This window comes from Nicotiana attenuata, chromosome 7 (genome assembly GCF_001879085.1).
Source record: "Nicotiana attenuata strain UT chromosome 7, NIATTr2, whole genome shotgun sequence".
NCBI classification, from domain to species: domain Eukaryota; kingdom Viridiplantae; phylum Streptophyta; class Magnoliopsida; order Solanales; family Solanaceae; genus Nicotiana; species Nicotiana attenuata.
This window is the reverse complement of record NC_031995.1, coordinates 7,484,352-7,501,880: the sequence shown is the minus strand read 5'-3', so window position 1 is coordinate 7,501,880 and position 17,529 is coordinate 7,484,352. Positions and strand designations below refer to the sequence as shown.

At 34.2% G+C, this 17,529-nt stretch overlaps 3 protein-coding genes across 4 annotated transcripts; 1 reads left to right on the top strand and 2 right to left on the bottom strand.

Moving 5' to 3' along the window:
* On the top strand, positions 6,105-9,449 carry LOC109228638 (heterogeneous nuclear ribonucleoprotein 1-like). Its single transcript, XM_019393797.1, has 6 exons — positions 6,105-6,268; positions 6,419-6,459; positions 6,575-6,738; positions 7,257-7,356; positions 7,465-7,634; positions 7,913-9,449. The coding sequence occupies exons 1-6, from the start codon at positions 6,225-6,227 to the stop codon at positions 8,408-8,410; spliced, it is 1,017 nt and encodes a 338-aa protein (XP_019249342.1). The 5' UTR covers positions 6,105-6,224; the 3' UTR covers positions 8,411-9,449.
* LOC109228637 (pentatricopeptide repeat-containing protein At3g12770-like) lies at positions 11,150-16,901 on the bottom strand. 2 transcript variants are annotated; one of them, XM_019393795.1, is made up of 3 exons: positions 16,637-16,901; positions 13,934-15,673; positions 11,150-11,825 (listed from the first exon to the last, which is right to left on the bottom strand). In XM_019393795.1, exon 2 carries the CDS (start codon positions 15,592-15,594, stop codon positions 14,005-14,007), a length of 1,590 nt encoding a protein of 529 aa, XP_019249340.1. In that variant the 5' UTR covers positions 15,595-15,673; positions 16,637-16,901; the 3' UTR covers positions 11,150-11,825; positions 13,934-14,004. The 2 variants fall into 2 exon arrangements, with proteins under 2 accessions (XP_019249340.1, XP_019249341.1); XM_019393796.1 differs by lacking the exon at positions 16,637-16,901 and adding an exon at positions 15,749-16,583.
* On the bottom strand, positions 11,374-11,850 carry LOC109229819. Its single transcript, XM_019395369.1, has one exon. The coding sequence runs from the start codon at positions 11,848-11,850 to the stop codon at positions 11,374-11,376; it is 477 nt and encodes a 158-aa protein (XP_019250914.1).

Genomic DNA, 17,529 nt, shown 5'->3' with positions numbered 1-17,529 from the left:
GGGGTTGGGGGGGGGGGGGGTCTTAGGGCATTATTGGTATTTGAATAAAAAAAAATTATTTTTCCTATTTTGCATTCTTTTTACATTTGATTTTTATCAATTTTTGAGTAGCGAATCCAAAACTCAGATTTAGGTTATTATACCGTTTGTTTTTTTTCCTAACTTAAACATTTTTTAATTTTTGGGTTGTGAATCCAGAACTCGAATTTAGGTCACTATGTCGTTTGCCTTTTTTCTAAACTTAAATATTTTTTTACATACAAACTATATGTCATAATTTTTTTGCATGTGTTTATAGTTTTATTAGTTTCTAAAGCACGTGATTTGCACGTGTATCTTGTCTAATTATTCAGTACGAGATTTTGAATATTCATGCAAGATTATTACAATACGTTTTTATTAATCTTCTTCTTTTTTTTCTTTCGCTACTTCATTTTAATATTTTTTTCTATCTTGTATTTCATAAATTTTAGTCAATTTTTGAGTAGCGAATCCAAAACTTAGATTTAGGTTATTATAGCGTTTGGCTTTTTCTGAACTTAAATAATTTTTTTTTGTTCAACTTATGAGATGCAAATCCACAACTAAATTTAGATCATTAGACCGTATAACTTTTTTGAACTTAAATATTTTTTTGTATACGAATGATTTGTTATAATATGTTTATTAGTTTTGCTAATTTCTAAAGCACGTGATTTGCACGTGTATTTTGTCCAATCATTTAGCACAAGATTTTAAGTATTCACATAAGATTATTACGATATATTTTATTAACGTTTTATTTTTTCTTTCACTGAGTTATTTTAATTTTTTTCTATTGTATTTTTTTACATTAAATTTTGGTTAATTTCTGATGTGCAAATCTAAAAATTAGATTTAGGTCATTACAGCGTTTGACATTTTCTGAAATAAAATATATCTTTTATTCAACTTCTGAGTAGCAAATCCATAACTCAGATTTAGATCATTATACCGTTTGATTTTTTCTGAACTTAAATATATTTTAATGATCTGTTATAATTTTTTTAATATTGTTTTATAGTTTTTCAGCTTCTAAAACACGTGATTTGCACGTGTATCTTGCTCAATCATTTAGGATAAGATTTTATGTAATCACATATGTTTATTACTACGTTTTTATTAAATATTTATTTTTTCTTTTAATGATTTGTTTTAATATTTCCTATTTTATTATTTAAATTTAATTTCGGTCAATTTTTGAGTTCTGAGCGAATCCAGAGCTCATATTTAGGTTGTTATATTATTTGGCTTTTTTGGAACTTGAATATTTGTTCTATGTACAAATAATCTATTATAATTTTTTTAAATGTGTAGTTTTATTAGTTCCTAAAGAACGTGATTTGCACGTGCGTATAGTAATTTAGTACCAGATTTTATTTATCATACAAGATTATTAAAATACGTTTTTTATTAATGTTGTATTTTTCATTTCACTCATTTATTTTAATGTTTTTCCTATTTTACATTTAATTTCGATCAATTTTTTAGTAGCGAATCCAAATTTTTAATATATATATGTTATTTTGAAAGTATTTTGTATATGAAAAAAATACGTATGAAAAAATTGGGTATCAACACTACCCATACCAAAATCATCAAAATCCGACATCAAATGGCCATCCAAATCCCCAAAATCATCTCTCTAGTTCTCTTCCATCCCCCCCCCCCCCCTCCAATTTTACACCCAAATTTTCAATTTAGATGGTGTAAATCAAGATAAAATCATGAAATCTAACCAAAATCAAGTGAAGCACACTTACCCCAATCACCCCTCTGAATTTTCCTTCAAAAATTGTCCAATCTCGTGGTCTCTAGCTCAAAATATCAAAAATGGGTTCAAACATTCGATTATGAATATAACACTGCCTCCCAGATTTTACTGTTCGCGAACGCTGTAGTGACGTCGCGTTCACAAAGCGCAAACTGCCTCTGACCTGGAAATCACCCTTCGCGAACGCGAAGCTTAAGCTGGCTGACCTTATGCGAACGCGGAACAACCCTCGCGAACGCGTAGGCTTATCTTCTTGAAGCTCCCAAAGACCATTGATTCTACGCGAACGCGATGACCTGGTCACGAACGCGTAGCCTTAAAGTCCTACACCTTCCCGAACGCAGGAACTACTTCGTGAAAGCGAAGAAGAACTTAGCTGCCCATCTCAAAATCCCTTCGCGAACGCGAGAGCCCTCTCGCGAACGCGATGAACGAATTCTCTGCAACAAAATACCAGAAAATCTACCAACTTCCAAAATCAAGAATTGATCCGTTAACCACCCGAAACTCACCCGAGGCCCTCGGGACCTCAACCAAACATACCAACACATACCATAACATCATTCAAACTTAGTCGTACCTGCGAATCACTCAAAACAACATCAAAACACCAATTTACCCTCGGATTCAAGCCTAAGAACATCTAAATTTCCAAATTTCACAAATGAGGCCAAAACCTATCAAATCACGTCACACGTCACAAATGACACTACGAACCTACTCCAACTTTCGGAATTCCATTCCGACCCCGATATCAAAATTTTTACTGCCGACCAAAATCACCAAATTCCCAACTTTCGCCAATTCATGCCTAATTCTACCACAGACCTTCAAATCACATTTCGGACGCGCTTCCAAGTCCAAAATCACCTAACGGAGCTAACGAAACCATCAAAATTCTAATCCGAGGTCGTTTACACACAACTCAACATCCAGTCAACTTTCCCAACTTAAGCCTTCACAAAAGAGACTAAGTGTCTCAATTCACTCCAAAACCACTCCGAACTCGAACCAACTAACGCGATACGATCAAATATAGTTGAAGAACACAAACGGAAGCAAAAATGGGGGAAACGGGGCTATAACTCGCGAAACGACCGGCCGGGTTCGTTACAAATACATATTTTAATAATATTTTATTTTTGTTTTTATTGTATTTTTCATATTAAATTTTTTGTCAACTTTTGATTTGTGAGCCAAATAAGGACGGTTCGTGTTATATTTACTGCTTAGCTTTTTCCATACAAGTATAAGTATTTTTTTTTATAACTTAATAGCTGTAAATCTTTACATAACTTCAACTTCGAAACATGTCGTTGGTCTTGTTAAGCAAACTAAAGTGCTAATCTGAGCAAAACGCTCCTTTTTTTTTTTTTTTTTTTGGCAAAACACGACATTGTTTTCCTATTATTATCAAATTTACACATTAAAATTTTGTTGTTCTTATTTGATTCATTTTCTTAACCTTAAAAGCATTAGCTATGGTACACAACGATAATCAACATTGGATGATTATGTATTTAAAGATTTTACTTGAAATAAAATATTTTTGAAATGTAATGTTAATACAGTTATATATGTTATGTAGTTTCTAATGATGTGAACTTTGTTGAGTTCATCCAAACAACTAGTCCTTAAGTACTTCGTAATTATTTAAACTTATATGCAAGTATTCATAAACTTATAAATTTCTAAGCCACGTGTATTTGACCAATAATATAGTACATGATTTTGAACAACTATGTAAGATTTTATTTTCTTTTTGTATTTTATGTCAAGGAGATAGAACTTTTTTTTTTGTTATAGTTAAGGGAAATTTTAGTATTTGCTTTGGGTTCTTTTTACATTTAATTTTAGAAAAAATTTCGAGTTGTGCATTCATATTAGTTTAAATCATGTTTAACGTTTGGGCTTTTACTAAACATAAATATTTCTTATTTTTACAAACGAATAGCCATAATTTTTTTGCATTTGCTCGACTTGGAACCTTTGTCTGGGAGGTTGATCCTTAGTTTGCACGAGAAATTTTGTTTCACCTTTAATATCATATTTTTATATGTTATATATTTGTAATGATATGAAAGCTAACACTTTATCGAAATTGACTAGTCCTTAGACACTTATTTGTAATCATTTAGACTATAAAGTTGTATTTATATTTTTATTAGTTTTCGTGCTTTGCACGTGTTCTCGACTCAATCGTTCAGTACAAGATTTTGAATAATTACATAACATAACTAAAATATCTTCTTTTTATTTCTTTATTCTATTAATTTTTTATATTTAATTTGGTTAATTTTTAATTTATAATCTCAGGTAAAATCAGTTCATGTCATGTTTACCTTTCAGGCTTTTCTATATAAGTGTTTTTTTTTTTTGCATGTACAAATGAGTAATTATAAATTTTTGCTTGATTTCTACTTGAAAGCATTTGGAAAATGCGGCACTTATGCCATGAAATTTTTTGTCTCAAGTCTCACCACTTTGACTATAATTGTAAAATGTCAATTAATAATGAAGGAAAAAAAAACTTTGAATAAGCAAATTAAATTGCTAATCTGAAGTAAAATTCAAGTAATCATTATGTATGATTACAATAAAATTAAGGATAGGTATCCAGGAATGATCGGTAGAAATCAAAAAGGTTTTTGACATTTTCTATGATGTGCAAAAGTCAAATATGTAAAGAAGAAACAAAATAGAATAAAATCTATAATTAGCTTTAGTCATAGTTAGATTTGTGAAAATTTAGATAGTCAAAATGTGATTTGTAGTATTTGATTTTATCACACCAATAAATAAGTAACTGAAATACTGTCTTAAATCTTCGTTCCCCTTTTTCAATAAAGATTTTTGAAACGCAACGCATTACAATTGGTATACTACGTAATTCGTACTCATTTGAACTCATAACGTTAATTATACTAGTATTTAAGTCACGTGAGTTGCACGCATGCTTTCACGTCATGTACTACAAGATTTAAATAGGCACATAATATTATTAAAACAAATTTTTAATTTTTTTATATTTTATTTTAAATATTAAAATTTGGCCAATTTTTTATATTCAATGGAGGTATGATTAGTTTATATTTACTAATTGACTTTTCCTACATTAGTGTTTTCTGTGTGTACAAATCTAACACAAGTCATATTTACTATCTGGCCTTTTCTATATGTATTTTTTTCTGTGTACAGATGAATAATTATAAATTCTTTTCATGTGTCCGATATATACAATGTTATATATCGTATAATCATTTTGACTTATAAAAAAGTTTTATAATTATATTAGTTACATTATTTTGAGTAGCAAGACGAAAATTAAAAGTCTAAAAATATAAGTTTCTCGCATGATGAATGTGATCCCTTGTTAGTGACATGGAAGTTGAGTTTAGAGTATCTCTCAATTTTAGTTAGTTATATAATTTGTAAATACAAATTTTTATTTTATGATGCATAAACATATATAGGGTGCGTTTGGTACGAAGAAAAATAATTTTTTAGAAAAATTATTGTTTGGAATATTACACATACATTTAATGTATTTGCAACTAAAAGTTATCATGAGATAAATATAATTACCCAATTAATAAGGCTGAAAGATTTATGATAGGGAGTTGTTTTCATTTTCATGGGCCTTACAAGAATCCAATTAGTTGGACTCCAATGCGATTACTGCGCGGAAATGACACTAGGTAGCCACTTTTAAGCGTGCTACTTAAAATATATCCACACTTTACAATATATTTAAAGATTAACCAATTTCGCTCAAATTTCAGGTTACAGTGTCCTAGAGTTTAAACATCAAAATTCAAACTTCAGGACATCGTGTCCTAAAGTTCAAAAATTATGTCCATAAATTCGAATCTTATGTCCTGAGTTTTAAATTAGTAGTTCAGAAATCCAGGACACTTAGTCCTGAATTTCAAATCAGCAGCTCAAAATCAGGACACGAAGTCATGAATTTCCAAATTCAGAATACTTAGTTTTAAAATTCAGGTATATTGGCTAATCTTTAAATATATATAAATAGTGAATATATTTTAAAAACGGGCTTAAAAGTGAGTAGTGCTGCACTTCGCACATGTACTGAGTGGGCCAAAAAAAAAAGAAAGAAGGAAAAACTAAGCAATATAGTCACTCCAAAAAGCCAACAAAAAAGTATTTTTGTATATTAATAAATAATATACATATAGACATATTTTTTTATATAATTAGCTAGCAGATGTAATTATTTTTTGTCAATCGGCTAGATTGTATGCCCCAAAATGAAATAAATAACCTTTAACTTATATAATTATACTTTATATATTGCATCATAGAAACCCAATCTCTCCATATTGTGCCAACGTCATACACAACCACAAACCCTAGCCTTGTGTAGCACCTTCTCAGATCTGACTATTCCGCAAACCCCTCAATCTTACCGATGGGTTCCAGAAAGACCGATTTCGGCGACGGCGCTAGTCCTGGGTTCGTCTCTCTTTTATTTTGTTAGATAAATTGAAAATTTTCTATGAAAATATGTAGGTGTATTGCCCAATTAATTGGTTTGTTTTTCGTATAAAGATTGATGTGTATTGATTAGGTTTTTTTGTTGCTATTTGTTAACGTATTGAACAGAAAAATCTTTATTGGAGGTCTAGCGAAAGAGACAACGTTAGGTTAGTGTTTTTAACTGTTTCATACTTGTTTTTATGTGTTACTAATTGTTTCTTGCTAGTAGATTTTTGATTTACTGACTAGGGCGGCATTAAAATTGGATTTTGATTTTGGTAGAACAATTTGTGAAGTACTTTGAGAAGTATGGGGAGATAATAGACTCGGTGATTATGAAGGATAGGTATACTGGTAGACCCAGAGGTTTTGGGTTCATCACTTACGAAGATCCATCCGTTGTAGACACTGTTATAGCCGAAAACCATATTATCAATGACAAACAAGTGAGTAGTTTAGCCTCAGTTTTGCTACTGCAATTAGTCTTAGTCTTGTTAGTACGTTGATTTTGAAGCTATTGCTTTTCCAAGAGTGTTTTGACCTTATGATACATTTATATGCCATTAAAAATATAGTGAATTTTTATAATTCTTCATTTCTTAATTTAAAACTCGGCGTGATGACATGAGTTGAGCTTTAAATCGAGAAACATGGTCATCTGACGATTTATATAGCCAACCCCAACTTGTTTGGGACTTGGGCTTAGTAATTGTTGTACTGATTTTCAATTGTAGTCGAATTGAGTTGAAAAATTAGAAAGCTATGGTGAACTTTGTTGACTGGCTCCAATATGCACAAACAATTTAGTTAGTCATATGCTTGTGAGGTCATGAGCTGGATTTATGGGTTTCATTTATTTATTAGAGTTCTGAATATTACTGGTTTTTGAAGCTTCAGCTGAAAATCATCTTTTTAAGTACTTGAAAGATTCTGGCTTCTGAATTGTGGTATTGGTTTTTGCCAGGTTGAGATTAAAAGAACCATTCCGAAAGGATCTGCTGAGTCAAAGGATTTTAAAACAAAGAAGATTTTCGTTGGTGGCATTCCAACTACCATGACTGAAGGTAAATGTGGTTTTTGTTACATCACTAATTTTATTGTCTGGCAGTTGCATTAGTATTCTTTAAGCTTTGAAGTACTTTAACTGATGTCTCTTGTACATTGGTTGTCAGATGAATTCAAGAACTTTTTCTCCAAGTTTGGGAAAGTAACAGAGTACGAGATCATACGAGATCATGTGTCCAAGCGTTCTAGAGGTTTTGGATTTATTGTGTTTGACAATGAACAAGTAGTTGATAATTTACTGGCTGAGGGAAATAGGATTGACATGATGGGTACTCAGGTAAGTTTTGTAGGATATTTTTCTATGATGTCGAATGTTCTAGGACATGGCTGTCGTGCGTGCAAAGTGGATCTACAAGTTGCGCTTTCGTACCATCTCCCAGCCCAAATTTTCTTCTTTTAACCTATACCTCTCTGTCTTAAGGAGTGCATGTGTGACAGTTTAATTTAAGGAATATAAGTTTGTAGGTTTTCCAATGTGGTATGCATCTTATAGTGCTCAGCTGTCAGACTATTATGCAGGTGGAACTTCTAGGTTAACTTGCTTCTTTATTGTAGGTTGAGATCAAGAAGGCAGAACCAAAGAAACCCTCAAACCCAGCATCTGCTCCTGCATATGGTAGTGACTCTAGGGGGCGTGGATATGGTGATAGTTATGGAGGATTTGGCAATTCATATAGCGGTTTTGGCAGTGGCGGTTTTGGCCCTGCTTCTTATAGGTCGTTTGGAGCTAGGTTTGGTGAATATGGATACGGTGGCGGTGAATTTGGTGGTAGATATGGAGACTTTGGTGGTAGTGATTTTGGTGGTTACCGTGGGGACCCGTCACTTGGTTATTCTAGTCGTTTTGGCTCTTACGCTGGTGGGTTTGGTGGGGGATATGGTGGCAGTGGACTAGGTTCATATGGCCGTGGAGGTGGTTATGGAGGTTATGGTGGAGTTGGCCCTGATGCTAGTTATGAATCTGGCGGTGCTGGTTACGGTGGACCAGGAGGTTTATATGGAAGTAGGGCAGGCTATAGTGGCAGTGGCCGTTACCATCCTTACTCCAGGTAGATTTTCCTAAGCGATGTAGGAGTTGCATTCAGGTCTCTTGGTTATTGCATCCTCAGCCCAGGGTTGAGTAGATATTTGGAGCACTAGCAAGCAGACACCACCTAGAAGATTTGAAGAGCCCTAGTTTGCCACATTTTATTACTACTGTGCGACCAGAGAATCATATCTAGATAAATATAATATAATTTGTGCTTTGTCTTAGGTTAGACATTTTCTCCTTCTATGAAATATGGATTAGCTAGAACCTACTTTTGGAGTTATTCATGTGTCTTGTAAGTTTGGTTTCATAGATACATGTGATGCAGGCAGGCTCTTATTGCTCTCTATTTAGTAAGTACTCTCCTCATCAGGAATCACTCTATGATAGATTCATGTGTCTTGTGAGTTTGGTTTCATAGCTACATGTGTTGCTTCTCTATTTAATAAGTATGCACCTAAAGTGAAAATGATATTTAAGTGCAAGTATGCACCATTCTATGATAGATTAATGATATTTTTATGTTTAGAGATCTATGGTTCTTGGTGTCTAGTTGTCGGCTTGATTGGTGTAGTTGGCTTAGCTTGGTCACACTCAATCATAGTTGGTGGATATTTTAAGTTGTTTTCCTTCGTGCCACTTGAGTTTTTTAGAAATGTGTGTTGAGCCACGTACCTGAGAATTTGATGAAGCCATTTACATTTTAAGGCTTAAATTGGAGAAATGTTAGTCTGCTCCATTTAGTTGTGACAGGATCTTTGTGTCTTGTTTCTACCATTCATAGTTAAAGTGCTCACAGTGCTTACATGTTTTGTGCTGGAGTGCTGTCCCATAATACTTTCTTTTGTTTTCTCCCACTTCATCTTTTTCTCCTTCGCTTAAATTGTTTTCTGTCTTTATTCAAGATTTAATTTGTTTATAATCTCAGGTTAGTGTCTTTAGTTAGCGCTTTCCTGTTGTAAATGCCTTAAATCCAGATCTAATTTTGTCTCAAGAATGATGTACTGGTCACAGTTTTGTAAATTCATCTTCTATTCGAGTTTATATAACCTTTTGAAACGCAGGCATATTGTTGTTAATATTTTGTTGATTACTGGTTCTCTCTGAACCCTGTGATTGGATCTTTTGAGGGAGACCTGACCTCTGGAAGGCCAAGGTAACCCTTTTCCCTGTTTTGTAGCCGAAAGGAATATTAAGAAAGAGACATTAGATGACTTGAATTCTGGTGAGAAGTCAAAAATTTAAGTGAAAATACATATTATTCAAACATATTTAATTGAGAAGTGTGTGTATGCAAGACACATGTCTTGCATTTATTGGTTTGGTGTAAATATTGGATGTATGTAAGTTTTTATCCTCGCAGCATACTTTGATTTTTTGGTATTATTGGACAAAGATTAACCAATTCCAAAAAATCGAAGCCTGCTAAATGGTGAAAACTTAATCATGCCTAACGTTTACACCAAATCAATGAATGCAAGATATGTGTTTTGTATAAACACACTTGGTGGTTGTTTGGTTGGTGGGATGGTATAGACATGGATATTCCATGGGGTGAGATATAGTTAATCCCACCATTTTAGTACAAAATGGTTTTCGGGACTAATTAATATCCATAATGAAATGCGGGATAAAATAATCCTGCATTTTATCTCGGAATTGTTATTCTTTTTCCCACCAACCAAACGACTCCATATGGCTTAACTATGTTTGAGTTGTATCTATATTCGCTTAAATGTCAGTTGCCAAGGTTATACTGTTCGTCTTACTTCCGAGTGTAAGTACCTGCGTTGGTGATCACACTAATCCAATGGAAATATGGCATGCCTTTCCATACTCTTATTAATAAGCCATAGTAAATTAGTGAACACCGACCTGCGTCGATGTTCACAGTAAACTAATGGAAATATGGCAGGTCTTCCCATACACTTGTTAATAAGCCAGAGTAAATTAATGAAGTTTGCGACTTCTACTTTTTCAACTCAAATTCTCCTCTCTTACATAACTCTTACATTTCGTTCAGCAAATTCTGTGTCTAACGCTCAATGTCAATTCTTTGTGACGGCCTCATGTATGGTAGGTAGTTTTATGTTTAAGTCATGCCATTGCAATCTCAGACAAAAAAGACCTTGTTACTTTCAGATGACAGAGCAAATGAGAGGATCTTAATCAATGAAAGGACTAATTTGGTTATAGGAACTACTAATAGAAATGATTTGTTGAGTACTTTGAATTGCAGCAGCCAACATTCGGTAGCCTTCATTTTTATAAAAGAATAAATCATAGTTAATGGGAACTGTTCTTCTCTCGACTCCAATAAACGTAATTCATAGTATTCGCTTAACTCAATCCCTAAATTATGGGATTGCTTTGTCCATTTCAATCTCTTGTAAGTTCCTTGATTTAGAATGAAAAAAGAACAATTGATCACACTACGACACAAAGATAACTCATTATCAGTTTTCTTTGCAAAAAGCACTTGATTAGAAACTTGGTGAATAATAAGCGGATTCTTCTATTCTTTTTCACTTAAATATTAGACCTTTTGATCTGCGATATGGTTTAAATTAGTGATAGGCGCCTTATCAACGTCTCGCACTGCACCCTCACCGTTTGTCACTCACCATTTTTTCTTTCACTTGTCTTCAAAAGTAGAGAGGCACGGAAAAATTGAAGTGAAAGAGCTAGCTTCACTTCTTGATTGAATTCACCTGTCACGGGACAAGGAAACGATCAAACGCAACAATGGGGAAAATCAGATCTAAAGCCAGACAAACAACAAATTGCATAGGAAATAAAAACGCTCTGCACATAAACGGTACTACCAGCACAAGACCTTTCCAAAAAGGTTAAGAAAGGTCAATGTACTAAAGTGCCAAAATGAGCATACATAAAGGAACATGGAAACTAAGGCGTGATTTACAGTGTAAAAGGATCTATCTGCCATCACAAAAGAACTGAGTCCACATAAGACACAGCCAAAATGTCAGTTGCACTTGAAACCAGCTTCTGCAGCGCGGCGAGGCTTGTTTTTCCGCCTATGACGGAAGCCATTATTTGACCTAGTAGATTCATCGTTGCCTGATCTTGTTCCATTATCATTTTCTTCTTTAACTGAATCACGCTTTTCTTTAATCAGAGTATTCCGATTCCTCTTCTTCCCATTTCCCGTAGCAGAATTTTTAATCTCCAAGTTTGCGATTCCATTTTTTTCATTCTCAGAATTTTCCTCGTCGATCATCTCAGTTGCTTCTTCTTCAATGTCATCTTTGAATGATTTTTGTGGCCTTCCTCTCCTCTTCTGAGTAGGGATATTCTCTTCCTCATCACTTCCTGGATCATTGGGGTCAATTAGACTCAACTTCTTACCCTTTCCTCTTCCTCGACCCATTGCCTTGATAACCCCAAGGCTTAACAAACTAGCAGCAAATACGCCTGCTAAATAAAATAAAACAGGAGACATGAATCAACTATATTTTCCAATGGAAGATTCAAAAAGAAAAACTTTACAGAAGGATATCCAAGTTATCAATAGAAAAGTGCACACAACACTTAATAATCATGGATACGCAACAATCAAGTATATACACTCTCTCTTTTTGCCTTATGTTATTTTCCAGGGATTACATGCATGGGAGGAGAACTGGCTGTCAAAACAAGAGGCAAAGCTACCACTACAAAAAGATAATCCGGAGAACTTAAATTATGCGACAATGACAGGAAGTCAAGACCTCCATTCCCAGTTAACTCTGATTGTTGTGAGGCAAAGTTTGAAGAAATTGATACATGATCGATAAATACCCCAAGTTGGAATTATCTTCCCGTTCCTACACTTTTCATTATGGAAACACAGTGTCCACTCTTTTCTGTACTACTCCACATAAACCAGAAACCAACTTTGGAACAAAGAAAAACAGATTTTGATATGTGGACAACCTAATTCAGAATTAAATGCATACAGATATGTACTCCCAACTATGTCTAGCTTCAGTCAGTATACTTCAGCTATCCTGCTGCCTCCGCCAGTATCAGTCTGAAAGAATAGCTAAGTGCCCTATGTGAAATGATCAACTATAGTTACTCTCAAGAGGTGACATAAATACTGCAGAAGGCTTTAGAAGTAGGCAAGTACAAATGTGCAGGGCTCTTAATTGTTGCATAAGTTTAAGCAACTATATAAGCAATACTAAAGGTAATAACATTGTGTAGAAATAGACTCAGTTCTACTGTACATTCCAAGTTAAAGATGTAAAGTCTATGCACAAACAGCTTCACATTACGACTAAAGCAAAGCTTGATTGGGGTGAAAGGAGGAAGTGGTGCACGAGCAGAAGTAAAAGGGGGAATGTACAAATCATTACCCCCGCTTTATAAGGAAGTGAAAGAGGAACAGAAAAAGTCCTTCAGATTTTTCATTGATGGAGAGGAGGAAGGATAACAGTTTTACTTCCATTTGAATTGTAGTAAACAACTGGATGCAGGTATCAATACATCATAAGGTAATCCAATTATATTCTCTTCAGACTCTTATCCTTTCTAGGAAATAACATAGTTTAAGCGAAACAATATTGAGTATCACGACCCTTGTGTCCATCCCAGCATAGCATTATATTTATTAAAAAAAGATAGATGAAAGTTGTTTCACATCATACTTCTTAAAATAAATCTCTTGGTCACAAGACTTGCTGATCAAGAATGAGAAACGTATGAAATGATTCAGATCCCAAAACAGATACTAGGACAAGATTGAGAGAAAACAACGAAACGTTAGACTGTTGGAGTTTGCACAGAAGTATTTAGAGCCCTGATTAATTTTGTTAAGAGCGCTAATCAGTTTGGCTCTAACCAAAATTAGTAATGCTCCATCTATGCCACAGCTTCTAGAATACACTGAAAAACACGGTACAGCTAGTTCTGAGAATATGATTGCAACATAGCATCCAAGAAAAGAAAGAAAAAGAACACAAATAACACTACCGATCAGTACTATACTAGATTACTGAATAGTGGACTTCACAGAGTTAACCAATCAACTAAACCTCAAACCTGAAAGATGGACCTCATAGAGTAAAATCACAAAATAACTTGACCAAATTAAAAGGCTACTTCAAGGTGAAAGAGTATAAAGAACTTTTTCCAGCCAGTATGAGCAAAGGAGCACCAAATTAGGAAGAAATTCAAGTAAGACTGCATGAATCCCACTTGTTTTTTAAAATGATAGTTCTTTGTTTTATTTGAGCATGAATAAAATATTCGCAGATATGTACTCTTTCAATGCAGCCTACGCTACTTAACAGATAAGCAAAATTTCCAACTTCTGAAAGTGTAAAGCCACATAACAGAGAGCTTAGAGCAATTAGCTGAGTGCAAAAGTATATTATATCATGGAAACCATGTTCCTCATTCCCTATACACAGGTTCTTCAGAAAAGGATGTGAGACCTTGAATAATCATTTTCAACTTTAAGCGACATTAAAGGCAACAAATCAGACACTACTGCAAACAGCAAAGCATGTATATAGCATGTATATCTTATATGTTCTTACCGTTATCTAATGGTTTAAAATCAAATTTTGCTTCACATTCCTAGATCTAGTTCCGCATATCATCTTATTCTCTACAACCGACTGGAACCAGGCATCTTATTTAATCCCTTGTCCTTCATCATGCTCCTCACATTCTCAACATTCTCCCACTCTCCTTCAGCAGCATAAATATTTGAGAGAGCTACAAGACCTTCAGGCTTCTTCAGATCCATGTGCAATATATCCTTAGCCATCTTTTCAGCAAGATCTCTCCTTGTGTAGACCTTACAACCACTGAAGAAAGCCCCAATAATTGAATCTGTAACTTTTGTTGGCATATCTTTGATTATATTGTAAGCCTCTTCTAGCCTCCCAAAACGACACAAAAGATCAATAACACAAGCATAATGCTCTTTCCTTGCTCTAACGCCATAAGACTCCTCTATGGACCAAAAGATCTTCAAACCTCTCTCAACTAAACCAGCATGACTACATGCAGAAAGAAGAGAAGTTAATGTTACTTCATTTGGCAGCACTCCTTCATACTGCATCTTCTCAAAAAGTTTGATTGCATGTTCTACTCTGCCATGCTTTCCATAACATCCTATCATAGCATTCCATGATGCAATATTCTTGAAAGGAACGGAACTGAAAACATCCCAAGCCTCTTCCACGCTACCACATCGACTGTACATGTCAATGAGAGCACTAGCAACAAAGACATTAGCAAAAAACTCTAATCTATATACTAAGCCATGAATTTCTTTCCCCCTAGAAACAGAGTCAATCAACCCACACACAGGAAGAAGCCCAGTGAGAGTGACTTCATTGGGCTTAACTCCTGCATCCAACATGTCCTGAACTAATGCTAATGCTTCAGTCGATCTGTGGCTTTGAACGAACCCCGAAATCATGGCATTCCAAGTAACCAAGTCTGGAGTCAACCCCTCTTTATTCATTTTAGACAATAACGTGAAAGCTGTGTCACAATCTCCTTTCCTAGCATATCCAGCGATCATTATGTTCCATGTAAAATCATTAGGCCTTATGCCTTCTAACCTCATCTTTTCAAACAAAATAAAGGATTCTTCTATTTTCCCCGTGTTAGCATATGAATGTATCATTGATGTCCAGGATACAATATCTCTCTCAACCATTACATTAAAAACTAAACGAGCATATTCTGTATTGCCACATTTAGCATACATATCAATCAAGGCATTGGCAACCGATAACTCTGACTCAAATCCCATTCTATATATCATACTGTGCACTTGCTTTCCTTTGTTCAGATCCATTAGACCAACACATGCTTTCAACACAATAGTAAATGTGTACTTGTTCGGAATAATTCTTGATTGTTGAAGAAGAGAGAAGTAACCAATGGATTTCTCAGGGTAGCCATGAAATGCGAAAGATGAAATCATCCAATTAAATGCAAAAATATTCAGGTTTCTGGTTCTTTCAAACACAAGATCAGCTGCACCAAGATACCCACAACTTGCATAGGCACCAATGAGCTTTGAATTCAGTGACAAAGCATTCATGTCGATGTGCGATGTTAACATTAGTGCATGAATTTGCTTGCACTGTTCCAGCAACTTAGCTTTCAAACATTTTTGCAATAATAAGCCACAACTGCTTACAGACAAGTTGATTGGGGATAAGAGGCACAGATTCATGTCCAAAAGGAAATCCGAAATGGTTACATTCAGATGTTGTGTCGATTCAATATTCTACTGACCAAATACTGACTGGAATCTGCAATTGTAAGACCGTAAGATAACATACGAAGTCAAATATGATAATACCCAACTCAAAGCCCAAAAGCACAACCTTTAACATCAGTCTTGCCATATTCAACCATGAACGTGAGAGAATCAAATTCCCATTCCTAAGCACTAAAAGATGTGAAAGCAAATTTCAAAAGAAGGGCATTTCACCCTGGAAAAGTGGAAAGATCTGTAGAGCAAGGGAACCAAGGTCTTTAGTCCAATAATTCAAGATTCCTGAAACCAAATCTAAATTGCTGATGACAAAACCACAGAAGCCTCAGTCCCTCCCCAGTCCCCACATCTAGTACATATATTCTGCATCTGTAAACTGAAGACTCACTGAAAGACATAAACTGCTAATTAAAGAGTAATAATATCCTATAGCCAAGGGTCGATGTAGTTAAAGACTAATAGGTTCATCTGAACCTAGTAGCTTCGGCTCGCAGGGGCGGAAGCAACATTTGAGTATCGGGTTTATTTGAACTAAGTACTTTCGAAGGAGCATAAATCTATGTGTAAAAATTCACCAAAAGTGTAACACATAATAGATATAAACCCTAACTATAAAAATATAACGGGTTCAATGCCAAAAAATAATAAAAGCTAAACCCATATATTTTAAATCCCGGATCCGCCTCTATTGGCTCGGACCTTGTTTACGGGTTAAAAAATTCAATAAACAAGTACAAAATAGTACATTTTGAACTCAGTAAATTGAATGAGTTGTAGTAGAATTCTAAACTCGAACCCAAAATGTTCAAATCCTGGATGCGCCTTTGCGGATAAAAACCTCATTGACATGCAAATACTAACTAACAAAAGATACATTAGATGCAGAAGATTAGAGCAGAATTCAAATCACAAGCAGCTATCAAATTCAACATAAACCAATACTAACTTACATAAAATCTCAAAAAGGCAGTGGAGAAACTGATATATGGGAACTCACCAAATGAGTCATTGGAGTAAAATTGAGCAGTCAAAACATGAGATGAAACTCCAAGAACACTGTGACCTAGAATTCTTTTCCTCGTTTAAAAAACTTTAAACAGCTAAAATTAGCAAAAAAATATATGGGTCAAAAACAGATCAAGAGTAGTTATAAACCCGAAATATAGACTTGGAAAAACTAAGCTGGCCGTCAACTGAGATGACACTAAAGGGTAACTCGATCTCTAGTCAGCTTACGAGGAAAATGGGAAAAAGATACACCTTTTATCCCAATTAATACGGTGATATTTGATTCGGCTTAAAATTTAAGATTTTAAAATAAATTATAATTTTTTTATGTGATTATAAATCCTATTACTTCAATAAATTAAAGTTAAATTATTTTTAAATAAAATATAATTTTTTTGAGACAAATTTAAAAGAAAAGTATTCTTTTTAGACAGACTAAAAAGGAAAACATGAGATATAAATTGGGATAGAGAGGCAAAATGGTACTACCCGGGCTTATAATAAGTGACTTTTTTACATTTTTAGTTTGGTTCAAAATAAGTCTTTTTACATAATCAAGAAAGAGTTAATTTTATTTTTTTAAAATTTTTCCCGTATTTACATATCTCAATGTATCAAGGTAACAATAGGTAAATTTTAATTAAAGGTAATTTAGTGAATACATATTTTTTTTCCTAGGAGTTCGTATTTTTTTAAAGGGTGTGCCAAAGATAAAAATAAATCACTTACTATGAACCAGAGGTAGTAGGTTTTTATTGGGGTTCTCACTTATTGTCGGATATACACATAAACAGCCAGGTGCACTAAGCTCCGCAAAGAAAAGTATTTTTTTGAGAGTCCCACTCTGGAGGTAAGTGCTCCATACGAAAAGCAACTCCATAT